The sequence below is a fragment of the Etheostoma cragini genome, chromosome 8 (assembly GCF_013103735.1).
Source record: "Etheostoma cragini isolate CJK2018 chromosome 8, CSU_Ecrag_1.0, whole genome shotgun sequence".
NCBI lineage: Eukaryota > Metazoa > Chordata > Actinopteri > Perciformes > Percidae > Etheostoma > Etheostoma cragini.
Genome location: NC_048414.1, coordinates 23,094,673 through 23,111,582, shown reverse-complemented (window position 1 = coordinate 23,111,582; position 16,910 = coordinate 23,094,673). Strand labels below are relative to the sequence as shown.

The following is a 16,910-nucleotide window of genomic DNA, read 5'->3' as shown; positions in this document are numbered from 1 at the left end:
AACATCAAACCAGCTGAAGAAAGTTCGTGAGTCACCTACAGTATGCTTCCCTAGATAGCAAAATTAAATGCTGATCCTTTGAACACAATGATCCAAAGTTATTGAAAAAGCATAGGCCTAAATTGAGTGTGAAGATAGAAAGCAACACATTTTGTTGAACAAATGCAAAATAAGTTGAAGAGCTGTGCTCATTTTTATTACTGCAGATAGACAGCTGGGTAAATATATGTTGAGGTAAAATAATCCAACTCATACATACATAAATGGGATATGCATATAGTGTGCTATGAGATATACAGTACAGATTTAGTAAGAATTACCTGTTATCTTTGAAGGTGGGATGTAAGAAATTTGACAATTTTTCATATGGGTATTGTGTTAAATGGCACAACTGCATAAAATGTATTAATGTGTATTAACGTAACATTAGTATCCATATGAATAACTTTATCACTACTAGTATTCACACAAATCCATATCTGAATGTCTCGTTGAAGAAGGGAATAGACATCAGTAGGCTTTTTTGTAGGACAGAGGTTCCCAAACTATTTCATGTAGACTGACACAAAGTAGATCCCAGACTCCCATTTGATTTGATTTTTTCATAGGGTCTCCCATCTGATGGATCTTTACTTTTAGATATTGTACTACAGAATGTGTATGAAACCCATCATCCAATACCAAATTGTCACATTATGTCACCTTATTACTTTGGGATGGAATTAAAGAAGGGACTCCTCTTTTTGCTGGGAACCCCCTTGGAGCCCTTCAAGGACCCCACTTTTGGAACTCCTATTCTAGGAGACAAGTTGAGTAACATGGTAGTGTGTGAGCTTTTCATCCAATTAACCCTGAGTTGAGTAATTCAGTAGTTTTGGCATTTACTATATTTAATCATCGAACACAGTCTAACTACTGTAGGCTTTGCGTAAACATAGTTATTGGTCTGTTATCAACTCCAGTTTCCCTTTCGTTTTTTGTTTAACCTGCCTCTTTCTCACTGGGCGTGTTGTTTTCGTTTCATCATAGCCTATCATATGTTTAGTAAGTTGTGTTTTCCGTTGATCATCACAGCAAAGTTGGCATAATCAACCAATTAAGTTTCGTTTCTGAGCGACAGCTATATAAGAGTCAGCTGTTGGTTCCAGAACTTCACCAAAATGTTTTCATGGGGAGAGGACTGTGAGCAGGGCTTTTGGTTGAGAGATGGCTCAACAGGTGACCGAGTTACATTTTTAAATCTGAGTTTTAACATCACGGATGTGTCAGCAGGTCGCAGTGTGCTGGCCTTCATCAAAAGCAGTGGAGATGCATTCATCATTCGCACAAATGAGAGCACAGATGGTAAAAGGGTCAGAGGAAAAAAGAGTGAGTATTCATCTTATTTCCATAGCTTACCATGTGCGTTGGATCTACTCGCTAATATTTTTTTTTAATTAAAAGTTTGGGACCACAAACCGTTACCGTGTTTTTGTGCCCGTGCGTCATTAATAAATCCACTCCGCTGGTATATTGAGAGATCTCCCAAATCAATGAAACCCCTAACCGCGTTTTCACCTTGCATCCACAGACTGGAACGCGCACACGCGCTCCAGTCCAGAGCCCCGCGTTTTGGGAACATATATTCCGGGTGTCCAAACTTTTTTATATTGTGAAGATGCCCGGGGGCTAATGGTTCCTTGTGAAAACAATTCTGCAGATAACCAAACATACTGTATGGAATAGGTTACCTTAAACTTCAAGTTGAAAAATAACTTAACCTCATGTTCATTTTTAACATTTCCTATTATGAGTAATGCAAAGTGTGTTAACATTTAAGCTTATACAGCAGACTTGCTCTTTTCCTTCACAAACCAATTAAATCTGGGACCCAGACTTTTGACATGCCTGAAATAGGCCAATGCAAAGGGGCAGAGGTGCACTAGGCCAGGGGTCTTCAGTGTTTTGTAAGCCTAGGACCCTTTATTGAAAGAGAGACACAGCAGGGACCCCCTGCTACATATATTGTATAAAATGAAGTTGCATATTAATCCGGGCCTACAATAGGGCGGCCTAAAACCTTTATACATCCGACACAGGAAAACATTAGGATTCACTGTATCTTTGGATGGCCTTAGTGACTAGGCTACTACCTACAGGCCGGTAAGCAGTGGGGAATTATATTTGCAAATAATATTTTGGATTCATGTTAAGTCTTTAGTTAGATAAAAAATGTCAACCCACCAAGATAACTGACCAACAACATTATCTTTGAGACATGGGCCTTAGGTCCTGGTGATTCTTTAGTAGAAAGGATTTGAAGATGAGCGTATTGTATTTTGGAGATGCTAAAAATTAATTTAACATAAATTGCAATTGCATGAAAACATAAACAATCATAAAGAATCCTTTAAAATTCCTTTAGAATCCAAAAGTATAAATAAACAATGAATGGTTACTATTAAAGATGGCTCTAATTTAGAAGTAAAATCAATTTCTGTACTTTTAATAAATAAAAATATGTGATTTTAGACCAACAACTTCCTCTGGTTGAAAATAGCCTTAAATAATGTACCCATATTTTTTTTTCTTATTCTTGTATAGCCAGATAAAAGTATCAAACTACCTGTTGAATGGCAACAGAACACAGGAAATGACATCTGCAATGTTAAAAAAATATATATTCTGGGAGAACCCCCTGTTAAGATTCATCACTTACACCTGCTGTGTTCCTGTGATCTGTGTTCTTTCAGAGTTTGTGAAGTGTAAAGAGAAGATTCAGGCTGTGAGTTGTGGTGATGATATGGTCACACTGCTGTCTGAGAGAGGAACAGTTCTCTGTGTAGACGCAACTCGCACCTACATTCCAAGGTAAGGAGCAGCTAAGGTTATGCCAATCCCTGTACTGAATTAGATACAAAATGTGTAAAATGTCAGAGATTTTGAACAATGTGACTGAAAAAATTGTCTTCACTTGGATCAGGATTGTCAAACTCAATTTCACTAACAGCCACATTGGAAAATGAGAATCACATCAAGGGCCAGACAAGTAAAGTTTATTGACATGCTTTTAATAAATCAAAAAAGTAAAATATCTTTGATTGCAATATTGCATTTCTCAAATAGTCTCCTCACTTACAGTTTGGTTGACATAAAGTCCTAAAAAAGTCAGTTAAATGAGTTCCTCACCCTAAAACTGTGGAAAAACGACAAAAGTTTCAAACATTTGACCAAAACTTATAAAAAAAATGACAAAAAATTTAAATACAGGCCGTAACAAAATCTAATGGTCCAAAGTTGTTCCACAGACCTTGAGTTTGACACATGTGACTTCATGCTAGTCAGCCTGATGTATTTCTTTTCTGTTGGTTGTTCTCTTAGGCCCCTTGAAGCTTTGTGTAAAATATCAGTTTCTCAGGTTGCTTGTGGAAGTCAGCATTCAGTTGCCCTAACCAAAGGTACAGTAAAGAACAAGTTGAAATAAGAGTCATACGCAATCAATTCATTTTACCCAATTACCACCATCCAAGTCCAAGTCCAATGGGGGCTGAGATATAGGCCAAGGACAAGATAATATAATTAAAATAGTAAAGTATGTTAATTATTATTTTAAAGCTAACTGTGATTGCAAAGTGGTTCACAAAAGGCAAAGATGGAGGGTGTCAGCAAAGTGTGATTTCTCAATAGATGGTCAGGTGTATACATGGGGTCAGGACTCCAGGGGCCAGGGGCCAGCTGGCGCCAATTCACCCCAACACCTCCGATCCCTGTCAGCCCTCCCCCTGGTCCAGATCGCTGCAGGGGGAGAGCAGAGCTTTGCCCTCTCTGTCTCTGGAGGTGTGTTTGGCTGGGGCAGAAACCACTGTGGACAGCTCGGGCTGGGAGACACAACAGGTAAACAAAAAGCTGTCATTATATCTATATAATAGCTTATTTGATATCTTATATTATTTATTAAAATATGAAGTGTTGTAAAACCTAAATGTTCATTTCTTTTCTACAGACAGACCTACACCAACTCCAGTTCATTATCTGAACTCTAAGAAAACTATTCACATTTCCTGTGGAAAGAACCACACTGCCATTTTGACAAAGGTTAGACAAAGAAAGTTGGCTAAAAAGTCCCATGTTGTAACCTACCACATTTTAATTGCTGGTATGCAAATGTGTAAGAGAAAATAGTTCTAACTTACTCTACAAATGAGACGAAAATGATGGAATATGTTTTCTATCAACAAAAGATAACAACAAGGAAATCCACACTTAGCAGAGCACTTTAAAAATGACATACTTTATAGTGAAAAAGGTCCTATAATTTAGGTGTCATGTCATGGTTATTCCATCATGAAGTGCTACTGCAATAAAATCCAGAAAATATTTCCTGCCTCACCAATACATCCCCACGCCCACAAGACATCCAGGACTGTGTGGTCATTTTACTTGTGAGCTCTACAAGTACAGCATGTATATTCTGTAGTGGTCTAACTCTACTCACTGATGAAAGAAAACATGCATCCAGGGATTCAAAGAACCAACCCCCAAATTCAACAGGCATGGTTGGATGATCCAACAGCAAAAAAATGCAAAACTGATCATTATTTTGAGGCAATCACACATCACTTATTAATATTGCAATATTATTTATCATATACAGATCATGATATATATATATATATACTTGGCATTAGAAGCAAGATTAAAAAAGGGTGTTAATACATGTGTTTTTGTGAGAGAAAATTCATCACCCATAGATATGTAAATAATAACAATAAACAATAAGTGTAATTTGAAATTATAGTAGTATGTTTGCTTCCTCAGACTGGTGCAGTGTTTACATTTGGCTCTGGTCATTATGGACAGCTTGGGCACAACTCATTCAGAGACGAATTACGACCTCGGCTTGTTGCAGAACTTTGGGGGGCAAAGGCCATCAAGATTGCTTGTGGACGGTACAGTACAATTAAATTCAGCAATTCAGCTCATAACCATTGGAGTCCAAGCATGTTTTGATGATTTATTTTTACATGTTCCAATTGTGAAAAAAACATGGCCTCCCATTTTTGCTTACAAATGCCACAGTTAAATATTTCTTGAAATCAGTTTGTAAGACCTCTTAGGTCCATTCAAACACTTTAAAATCACACAGGAAACAATGATAGAGAATCCATTTTTGCATAGCTCTGTTAGATAAGATGAAATACTTTATTAATGAGAATAATGTTGCATTTGAGGCTGTATACCTTAACATTTTGAAAGAAATTCAGTCTCCAGGAAAGGTGTGTGACTGCCTCGTCCTGTGTGTAAATCTACATTTGACTACAAATTTCATCAACTGGTTCATATTCTCAGGTTGCATTTCTATTTATTACACATTCCTTCTGATGTTCATGCCCCTTCTATCAACAGTAGAAAGTTTATTACATTACAGTCTAGTGAAATAGAGGCTTTGTCAGCTGCAAAAAGAGGCTGCATAAATGCTGTAAAGTCATCTTTGTTGACATTAAAATACTGTTTGTGCTATATTGTTTTTCTCAATCAGACATCACACATTAGTGTTGACAGACTCCAAGAGGGTCTACTCCTTTGGGTGTGGAGAGCAGGGGCAGCTGGGACATCGAGAGGAGAGTCATCAGTCTGTGCCGCTACCTGTTCAATTGCCCCAGGGTAACTGCATTTCTAAAAGAACTGATTCCAGTCAAGAAAAGTCATACATATTATTGGGTATTGTATCCAAATTAAAAAATTATTACAAAACATTTAAAGAAAATATTTTATAATTACCTTATTAATTAAGTAGACATATAAGCATAATTGTGAAAAAAAGACCAGAGTGCAAGAGTGAGACAAGACCAAGATTTTGAGGGGACTGAGACCAAGTCAAGACCAGACCAGTGCAGTTCCACACTGCATGACACAATAACATGTGGAAGATGTTAACCATAGGCACTCCTCAAATTCATCTGAAAGAGCCACATTCTACGGTGACCAACAGGGGCAAACGCCCTGTAACCACAGAAAACACATGCAAATAGACAAAACACCAGCAAATTAAGGAAACAACTTAATTGAATTGACAACACATGTGCAACATTCAGCAAACGTGCTGCATATACACACAACACAATCAAATACATAAACGCAATGCAAAATGAAAGCAAAAAAAAAAATAAATGCAAAAAAAAAAAAATGCATCCAGATTACACCACGGAAGTTCTCCAGGCCCTGCTCCCCCTAGAGGCCTGGAGAACTTCCATTGTGTAATCTGGATGCAGCGTTTTTTGTCATTTTTATTTGCATCACGTCTTTGGCGTATACTGGATGTATTTGTGTTGTGTGTATATGCAGCGCGTTTGCTGAATGCTGCGCATGTGGTAGCCAAATTGTTTTACTGTTGATTTGGCTGACATCTCCCAGACAGCCAGAGCTTCTTCTCATGTCTCCCACGTTCCCCTTTTTGGTAGTTCGTGTTATAGTGCGTAATTTTTGTCTCCTCCATAACGAATTCTAAGTAAAGACAACAAAACTGTTGGCACGTCCACATGATACAAGCCTTTCAAGATCGTTCTCCACCCCAACACCTCCTCCACTCAGTTACCAGTAGCCAAGGAGGACACAAAACATGATGAACTATTCAGAAGAGGCAATGATCTTTGCATGATTTCTGCACTGTGAAGTTCAACACCATTTTCTGAACGTACCATAGCCATACTGAGAAATACAGAGTTTTGTGGTGCTGATAGTCTTTATTAGCTTTGTATCAACTCATTTGGCAATGAAACAGAACAATGACTAGACAAGACCAAGTGAAAAATGCAATCGATTCCAAGACGAGACTGCGACCTTCGATCTCAGCATGCCATGGATTTCACGGTCTTTCTTCTTGGGACCAGTGAGGAGTCCCGCTGCTGCCTTTTAAGATAGCTGCAGGCGAGCTAGGGATAACTGACTGAATCCAATATTAAGAGAGGGACAGTAGCCTTATTTCAAGGATAGAGATAACCTGTATTCTAATAATATTCCAGACGACAGTCCCATACTTAGAGCCATCTACGCAGGAGGGAACTGTTCGTTTGCAATGTGCACACCTGTTCAGGTACCGACACATATACAAACAATAAAGACCATAACTGTGGGAGGTGTATTAATACCTTAACCCCTACACATTTTTTTTTACTGTGAAGTTATTTCCCTAAACCAAACATTAATTCTTTTTGGTTTTTTTCACAGGAAGTTGATGAGAAGTCAAACACTGACAGTGTCAACAATGTCAAACAGCACTCTTTTGAGGGCATGATTGACAAATGGGTCTCTAAATGTGGTTTAAAATCATCAAAAAAGATAAAACGGTAAGTACCAGCATTAGCATTTTTTTATTTTCTTAATATACATGTATAACTGGTTGGTTGAATAATGGAGTGTTTTATGACTGTTATTTCATTTGGCTCCTTTACCATTGACACAGTATTCTCAGTGCTATTAACTAATCATATGAAAACCTCACAGGGAAATCCACAGAACGTTTTCCTCTGCATCCTTCATGAATCAAGTCTTCCTTGACCAAAGGTAAACATCATCTGATCAGGGTCTTCTCTTCTTTGTATCTGATGAGTAAACTTACAAATACATTCACTTGTTATCTTCACAGTGGAGATAAACATTTCCAGACCTCACCTAAGTACTCTGGCTTGAACTTGTCACTTTTGCAACGTGCTTTCAAGAATCTTGTGAAGAAAGACGATGTTTTGACACAGGTATGAAACTAAAATGTTACTATGTATGTTTGGTTTCAAGGAAGAGTGGGGAGTTTAATTATAAAACCTTTTAGTAATATCTACTCAGTTATAGTGTTGGGCAAGTTACTCAGGAAATGTAATATGTTACTCTCTCATTACTCCTTAAAAAGTAACAATATTACTTAGTATTGTTACGTTACTCGTTATATTGTATTGTATTACTTTCTTTCTGCAAAATTAAAACAAGCGTACGCGTCACTTCATCATATAAGAATGCCTACCTGGGACAAAAACAAATCACATTCATTATGTTACTTGAATTATTAACTGTATAATTACTGCTTTGGAAATTTTATTCCCTTACACTACTCATTACTGTGGAAAGTAATAAATGGTAACAACAAGGGTACATACGTTAGCATTACTTAATGCATTAATAATCATTGCAATAATTACAGTTAAATAAGCTTTCTAATAAACATGTAGAAACAATGCTCATGTTTGTTAATGTTAACTAAGGTATTCATTGATGCATTATTTACTATAAGTTAATGCCTTAAGTAATTGTAAATTACAGTTGACTAAAATGTCTATTTTATCATTAGTTAATGCAGTAATAGGCCTTGACTAATTGCTAATAAAAGTTAACTAAGGTGTCTATTTTAACATTAGTTAATGTACTGTAAAAAATGATAGCTAACTTAAGTGTCTAACTATCATTTAAACTGCCAACTAAGGTATTGATTAATTAATTATTTAATGGTTTGTAAGATGTTATTTTCTTTAGTTATTGCAGTAATAAGCATCACTTAACAGTTACTCATACACTATTAAACAAACGTCTCTTGATTACATCAACTAAGGGTTTACTTTTAAATTAAAGTATTTCCTAATATTACTAGGTGGTTGACAAATATGTTTGACAGCATGTATGTCTTAAGGTTCCCAGCCAAGCCATGTCATTATGACAAAACGGGTTATGGTTGTCCCCATACTTTTGTCCAATATATTTGTCCATCCTCCAACATATGACTTATTTTTGGTTTGGTTACATTTGTAAATGATAGTTACACACTTAAGTTAGCTGTTATTTTCAGTTTAGGCTTAGTTAATTAACATTAACTAATGTTAAAATATACACATTAGTTAACTGTTAACAGTTAGTCATGGCTTATTACTGCATTAACTAATGGTAAAATAGACACATTGGTTAACTGTTAACAGTTAGTCAAGGCTTATTTCTGCATTAACTAATGGTAAAATAGACCACTTAGTTAATTGTAGTTAACAGTTAGTTAAGGCATTAACTAATCTTAAAGAATGTATCAATTCAAACTTTATTTAAAATGAACAAACATGAGCATTGTTAATACACGTTTATTAGATACATTATTTAACTGTAATTAACTGTTAATTAATGCTTATTAATGGATGGAGTCATGCTAATTATTGTATCACTATTGTAAAGTACATGATAGTATTATAGTAATATATTACTAAGTACTATTTACTGCCCAATACCAGTTTTAACATTATATGTTCTCAACAGGTTGAAGCTGCTGTCTTGCACTTGCTTCCCTCTTTTGATGAGACGTCTGTGGGAGTTGAGGGGTTGAGGCTCTTCCTGCTTCTCAATGAGCTCCTGCATGTGATCCAGAGACACCACCCGCTTCCGAGCATGAAGCTCGCTGAGGCGGTCGCTGCTGCCACGCAAAGACTGTCTACTGAAAGCCTCCAGGTCATAGGTACTGAACGTTTGAGAGGTTTCATGTAATAGAATATGACCTACGGTAAAACATGAACATCCTACAATGCTATTGAAAACCCTAAAATACAAACCTGAAAAAACAAATAAAAATTATACAAATGTGCATTTAACCGAGGCCAAGGCTGTTTCATTCTAAACATGCCTGTTTAGAACATGCACTGCACTAGTATTAGTTATTGAAATAACCCAGAGTAAAATCTGAAATCAAATCATATTTTAAAATGCATCTTTTTTCTTTGTTCTTGAAACTGCTTTTTAAAGCTTTAGTGCGTAACTTTTTTAGATGAATGAATACCCGTTACATTAAAGCCATTGTCAAATGAGTTGATACTAAGATAAATAAGATTATCAGCTCAACAAAACGCTCTCTGTATTTCTCCGTATGGCTATGTTCAGAAAATGGTGTCGTCTGGCGACTTTTACGTGCAGAAAATTGAGTAAATATAATTACCTCTTCTGAAGAGTCCATCATGTTTTTTTAATCCTCTGTGTCCTCCTTGGCTACTAGCAACTGTGTAGATGAGGGATAGGCATGGTGCGCAATCACGGAAAGCTTGTTTCATGTGTACTAAAAGCTTTAAACTTTGAGTTGTTTGAGGCATATAATTAAATGCATTTTTATTTTCTTAATTTATAATTATTGTTGATTTTATGAATGTATTGACTATATTTTAAGACAAGTAAAGCATCATATTTAACTATTTAACTAAATATTCTGACAGCACATTCCAGACTCCAGACATATCTATGACATCTGGTCAGTTGTTAAAGGCTCTCTGGCATTGTCAACAAATCTCTATGTTGTCTTCTTTAGGGGACTGGTGGTCGTCACTGTCATCCTCCACCATGGTTAGACATGTTAAGGTGTGGAAGCAGGCCCTCTCCCTGATCCTGTCCTATAGGCCTGTTCCTCGCAACTCTAGATTAAGAAACCTGCTACAAGTCCTCCAGTACATGTACAACGTTAGTATCAGTTGTCTTGATTTTTTCCCTGTGAATGTCAAACATCATCAAATGTAATCTACTTCTCACCTATCTCAACTTTTCAACAAAGAATGTTTTCTATTTTTCACCAATCTTTCAAATAATGAACTACCTAAATATATCTGTTTTAAAGGCCAACAACAAGATTGCAGGACGTCAGAGAATCCCAGAAAAAACTTTTTGTTTGGGGATAAGCGAAACATTTCTTTACGAGGATCTGCAGATTTGGCATTCAATGTCAAAAGTCAAGGTAAAAAACTATTGATAATATACTTTTTTTTTAATTCCCTCCTTTTCTCTCTTGTTATGTGTCACATTTCATATGGTGTGCATTCATGTAAAAACATCAAATCTTGTAAAAGCCTGTGGTCAGGTTAAAGAAATGTTGAGTAAATGATATTCTCTTTTTTCAGGATATGGATGATCACCCACTTGTCCTTTGTAACTTCCCATTTGTAATGGATCTGAAATCAAAGAAACTGGCTTTTGACATCAATGCCGAAATCACTCAGGTAACTTGAGCCTTGAACTTTACCTTATGTTAGGTAAACCATACAAACAATATTGTCAAGGTCATCAGAAATCTCCAATAAATAAACTTTTATAATTATGTATTATCAGATTTTGTTTTACTGTAAAAAATGTTTGACCTATTACATAAACAAAGGATCAAAATGTTTAACCTGACAAACTACTTACGCTATCAATATCATTATAATACTGCACCAATCAATGTTTTTAATTACATTGTAATTATTATTCACATTGTCAAATAACAATGTGTAATGTGAAAGTCTCTCCCGCTCTAAAGAAGCTTTAAGCATCTTTCAGCTCATTGTTTTGGTTTCACAGTCTGTAGCTTTACAAGATTGGTTCACTCTTGCCACTCTTCAACCTCATCAATCTCATCTCCAGCGGCAATTAGCAGCTACTATTAATATTTCTATTAATAATATTTATAATGTTAATATTTTTTCTAGGACTTAGATAGAGAGATCAAAACAGAAGATAGAAAAGGATCGTGATTTTTGTGATTCTGATTTAAGACCTGCATTCCCCTGTCTGGATTACTACACGGCTACTCATACAGAGACCCATTGAGGAAGCCTGGTAAATTTTACAGCTGATGAGCACGGCTCTCCAGTCGATACCAGCTTTCCCTGATGAGTGGGCTTACCATGGAGCTAACTTCTGCTATGTTTGCATTGTTGCCAAAAGCTCTGTTAGTGATCCCAGTTTCCTCCACTGCCTCTGTCCCTTTGTGATCCACTGATCAGCAGTATGAGCTCTGTGTGAGCAATAATGTTGATTTAGAATTTTTTTTATTAATTTAAAAATAGTCCGCCAGAGTCTATGATGAAAAACTCTATCCATGGTAACGGTCTGTTATACAGAAAAGGTAGACCGGTGGTGTTGTTTTTAAAGCTTGTGGCACTACATCCATGTGGTCAAAAACAATTATGCAGCTCAAATAATAAGTGCATTACATAATATCACATAGCAATTACGTTGTGATGGGAATATTATTTTTAAAATGACACTTTGAATTGTATTATAGAAAGAACACCAGGCAAATATGACTCGGTCTTTTGGAGGGGTTCTCGAGACAAATCCTTATTTCGAACTGAAGCTGAAGCGAGCATCACTTTTGGAAGGCACCTTTAAACAACTTGCTGCTGCTGATCCCAGTGCCTACAAGAAGCCACTTGTGGTAAACACTTAGTTTTGAACTCATGGTTAAAGCATATGCAAATGTTGTACATATTTGTTACTCACCTACAGTAATTTTATCTTATAATCTCATGATCATTTTCTTACCCTCATCTAAGTGTCTACCTAACAGGAAGAATTATAACTTTCTCTCAGGTCTATTTTGATGAGGACCCAAAGGTCACAGACGTCTACAAAAGGGACCTTTTTCACCACTTTTTTCTTGAAATGGTGTCAACTAAATCTGGAATGTTCATGTTCAGTGATTCTGAAACGCTGGCATGGTTCCCCTCCACAGTAAGACTTTAAATCCTACAGAAACCTATGACCATTTAAAAGTAGACTCAGAGTTTACATTATTTAACATATTTCCTATTTCCTTTGCTAATGATGATGATTACGAGCAACAGTGGAACAATATGCAGTCCCCATACATGATAATTGATTACTTTTATCAATACAGGCAAAAGAAGAGGACAAGACAAACTTCTTCCTGGTTGGGGTTCTGTGTGGATTGGCCTTATACAACAAAAGTATCATACACTTCCCATTCCCACTGACTCTGTTCAAGAAGCTGCTTGATGTGGAGCCGACACTGGAGGATATGATGGAATTCAGCCCAGTTGTTGGAAAGTCAGTAATCATCTAAATGTATTAATACAATCTTTTGGTTTAATATTGATGCCTAATAATTTGACTTTTGGGTTATTAAATTTTTTATTATTTATTTAAGGAGTCTGCAGTACGTCTTGGACTATGAAGATGACCTAGAAAACCTGTACATGCCTTATTCGGTTGGTGTTTTACTTTTTTTTTATAATGGCCGGTAATGTGTCTCGTAGGGCAGAAATCGAATATTAACCCAATTTTGATCGCAAAATCCTCACAAAAACACTGTAATCGAGAAAAACGATTATTTTGCACATTGCATTTTGCAAGTAAACTCTTATTTTGTCTCATGTTCTGAAGGGGAATTCAAAAAGTTCAAACAGTTGCTTTGTTTAACTGTTTTAACTGTTTTTTAAGTTCAATAATTTCAACATCTTTCCAAAGGTCAATTACTTATCGTGTTAAGTACTGTTAATTTCAATATTGACCAAAATAATGGCAATTATAATTTTTTTCTCGCCGTTTTGTCTCGTTTATCTTTCTTACATTATTCTAAAGGTTTGGCAGTGATACCACTAACTTCCTCTCTCTCATAATTTATTAACAGATGGACTGGAATGGGACAGAGATTGACCTTGATCCCCAAAATCCTGGAAAGACAGTGACAAGTCAAAATAAGTAAGACTCTAAATATATTTAAATTTAAGATGTGTATGTGGCCTGCACCCAGATCAGATCTGTCTCAGAGAAATGTTTGTTGAATTAAAACTTAAATTTGCTAAACAGGAAGGAGTTTGTGGATGCCTACGTGAGACATGCCTTCAACACATCAGTGGAGAGTGTGTTTCAGGAGTTTAAGCGGGGCTTCTTCCAGGTGTGTGACAGGGATTTAGTGAAGCTGTTTCGGCCAGAGGAGCTGCAGCAAGTGCTGGTGGGCCAAGATGTCTATGACTGGGCGAAACTGAAACAGGTACTTTTCCAATCACAAACTCCTCTTGTTTTCATGGCAACTTATCTACTACATCTTCACATGATTTCAAAAAATTAATTAAAAAATTAAAAAAACTTTCAATAGAACACAGTGTGGGAACTTCGTGTTGGCTATCCCACCATGCAGATGTTTTGGGAGGTTTTTGATGAACTGACTGAAGACAAGAGGAAAGATTTCCTTTGTAAGTATTGTACCTAATGTTAACAGCTTTTAATTGCAAAGTCCTTTAACCAAACAAATGATATGTGCACCTTTCAAAAATATATTCTTTTTACTAACAGCAATATGGTTAATTGTGGTAGCCTAGTAAGCCAGTATAGACAGAAACAGAGCACAGGAACTTTAGGACCTAAATTAAATGCAGCCATTATTAAAATCATTAGTTACATGTGCTTGAAAAGTAAAAAGAAATATTTGTAAATAGTAAATCAGGAGAAAAATGTATCCATTGTATTAGCATTTTGTAAGGTTTAATGCCCATTGAGCTGTCCATTGTCAGGAAGCAATGGACCAAAGGGAGCATTAACCCACTTACACCATGGTCAATTGCAAAATAATTATTTTTAATAAACCTTTCTGTGTTTTAAAGGGTTTTCAAACGATAACTCAATTTCCCTTTGTACTTGTGATCGGATATTGTTTTATAAAGCTAAAAATAAGGTTCCCGGGGGACCTCCGTGCCTCTGACATGGACGTCTTTTCCAGGCAACCGCGGGGCGCAGAGCTCCAGACAGCCAGTGAAATAAGAGCAGGCAGCCCCCATACAGAGACACTGACACATCACCGACACCAACATCCAACAAACACAATTCAGTCTCACGAAACGAAACCATTTTAATAATTCATAAATTTAGAACGGTAAACAGACAGTTTCACCGGAACTTCTAAGTAGGTGTCCTCTTATAACCACCTGCAGCCAGTCAGAATCAAGTATTCACTTAGATAATTGTAAAATTAATTATCATCCATCCAATCAAATAAATAAATAATCTACCATAGCTGCTATGGTAAGCAGATGATGGTGATGCACAAAGACAGTAAGAGACAAAAAGTAACTTGAAGATCCTTACTTTCCCTTCTCGGTTGTTCTACAGGGTTCCTGACTGGTTTTAGAAGGGTTCCTATTCTTGGCATGGACCAGGTCCAGATGGAAGTTCGAGTTATGCCAATCCAGGGCGGTCAGCACTACGATCAGCACTTTCCTTGTTCTCTCACGTGTCACTCTATTCTGGAGCTGCCCTTATACTCATCCAAGGAGATTATGCGAGACAGGCTGACAGAGGCCCTGATAACAGAGAGAGGATTTCTGGCCCTACCTCAGGATTTACACTAAATCACGGTACTGAAGGTACATGACTTGACGACTGTAAAACATGTACATTGAAAAAGATGACTACATTTTCAGCCATTCTTCCTTAGCAGTGCTACGGTGTAGCAACGTAACAGAAGGCACTTTAAAGATCTATTGGATATTTTGGTTCTGAAAATAGAACATGCTATATTTTAACTGATAATTTAAGATATTTCATTTATTTATGTTATTTTCCTGATTTTTACATCTTCCAAGTAAATGGAAAAGTCTAATTTTTAAATGATTTTTTTTTCACAGCCCAACTTGAAATAAACAAAATACTGTAGTTACCAGTTTATTACACTTGCTGAATCTAATGCAATCCATTACAACACTATAATAAATCTTATCGTTGGGAAGATTATTAATGTTCTAACTGATTATGTGTCTAGAGGTGTCAGTTAAACTGTATGGTAATGTGTGTTTCTAGTTTACGGCTCTGTTATATGACTGTATTATATATTGAGAACAGTAAATGGGGTTGGAGAAAATATTGTTATGACAGTCAGATAAGCCAATAGTGTACATTAGGGGTCTATTAAGAGAATGTCCAATTTGGTTTAGGAAATTTAAGTTGTACTCCATTCCTGCAGGGTCCTGTTGTCCTATTGTTTTGTCATGACTGTATATTTTGTTTGCACGTCATACCATGTAACCATAGTCAATAAAATGTGACATTACAGACGACGTTTTGTCACACAATGTTTAAACTATACTGTATATATATATATATATATATATATATATATATATATATATATATATATATATATATATACACACACACACACACACACACACACACACACCTCTTTCACTGAGGTGGACTGAGCCTTCATTACTTTTATCGGTTTGCAGGCTGTAGACAGAGATGCATTTTTGGTACTGCCACTAGATGGTGCCAAATTCAAATAATGCCAAATACTCTGCAATTTTAGGGATACAAAAACAATAATAGGCTACATATTATCTCTTATGTTGAATGGAATGTAGCTACTGTAGCAGGAACACAAAACACAAAAAGAAGTTTAGAATACGTTCCCTGGTATTTATATGTTTACTTTATATCAGGCCTGATTTGGCGTTTCGGCTGGTGTGATCTCTAGTGTTTTGTTGTGTGTGTGTGTGTGTGTGTGAGAAAGAGAGAGAGAGAAAGGGAGAGATTTAAACCAGAATCCCATATAAACCCTTTTCTTCGTATAGTGTGCATGTTGCAGATATAATATTGAAAGAAAGAAAGGAAGAAAGGAACCACTAGATGGCCCTGTTATTCTGCAGGTTGGCTGGTTAGACGAAACAAAGAGCAGCTAAGATGAGATCATCCATCAGACTAATGCATACATTTTCAATATAAAATGCTTGAACTCTAAAACCTACAGATAACAAAAATACATAATAAACAGTACGTTTAAGATAGTGAATGTCTGTAAGGTGATGCTAAATGTGACATCATGTAATACATGTATATGGAAATAGGCTAAAACACACACAAACTTAAGGCTACATTAGGCTTCACGAGGTCACTAAATGGTCACTATGCACTAGCTCCCTATAGAGATGGCAGCCTACAGGATTGCCCTTAGGATGCTCCCATTCTAAAAGCAAGAAGGCTGTAAATAGAAACCACTTTTTGTTTAGGTCCTCATTTCCCTCGTTGCCCTTTTTGATGTGTGTGATTTTTGGCCAAATTAATAAAGTAATTACCGGCCTGTGATTGAAGCATCTTAGGAATGTTACGTAAGTCTATACGCGTTACCAATATAGCTATGTTATGGCATAGCTTAT

The 16,910-nt window shown here is 36.3% G+C and overlaps 1 protein-coding gene across 1 annotated transcript; it reads left to right on the top strand.

Moving 5' to 3' along the window:
* Window positions 1–1,107: 1,107 nt before the first annotated feature.
* On the top strand, window positions 1,108–15,810 carry LOC117949154 (probable E3 ubiquitin-protein ligase HERC4). The gene is made up of 23 exons (XM_034879198.1): window positions 1,108–1,368; window positions 2,733–2,850; window positions 3,361–3,437; window positions 3,667–3,873; window positions 3,983–4,074; window positions 4,798–4,928; window positions 5,519–5,643; window positions 7,002–7,072; window positions 7,207–7,325; window positions 7,483–7,542; window positions 7,625–7,730; window positions 9,262–9,457; window positions 10,295–10,443; window positions 10,598–10,714; window positions 10,878–10,976; window positions 12,023–12,175; window positions 12,331–12,471; window positions 12,638–12,807; window positions 12,908–12,968; window positions 13,391–13,461; window positions 13,570–13,753; window positions 13,859–13,955; window positions 14,869–15,810. The coding sequence occupies exons 1-23, from the start codon at window positions 1,161–1,163 to the stop codon at window positions 15,105–15,107; spliced, it is 2,991 nt and encodes a 996-aa protein (XP_034735089.1). The 5' UTR covers window positions 1,108–1,160; the 3' UTR covers window positions 15,108–15,810.
* Window positions 15,811–16,910: the final 1,100 nt, after the last annotated feature.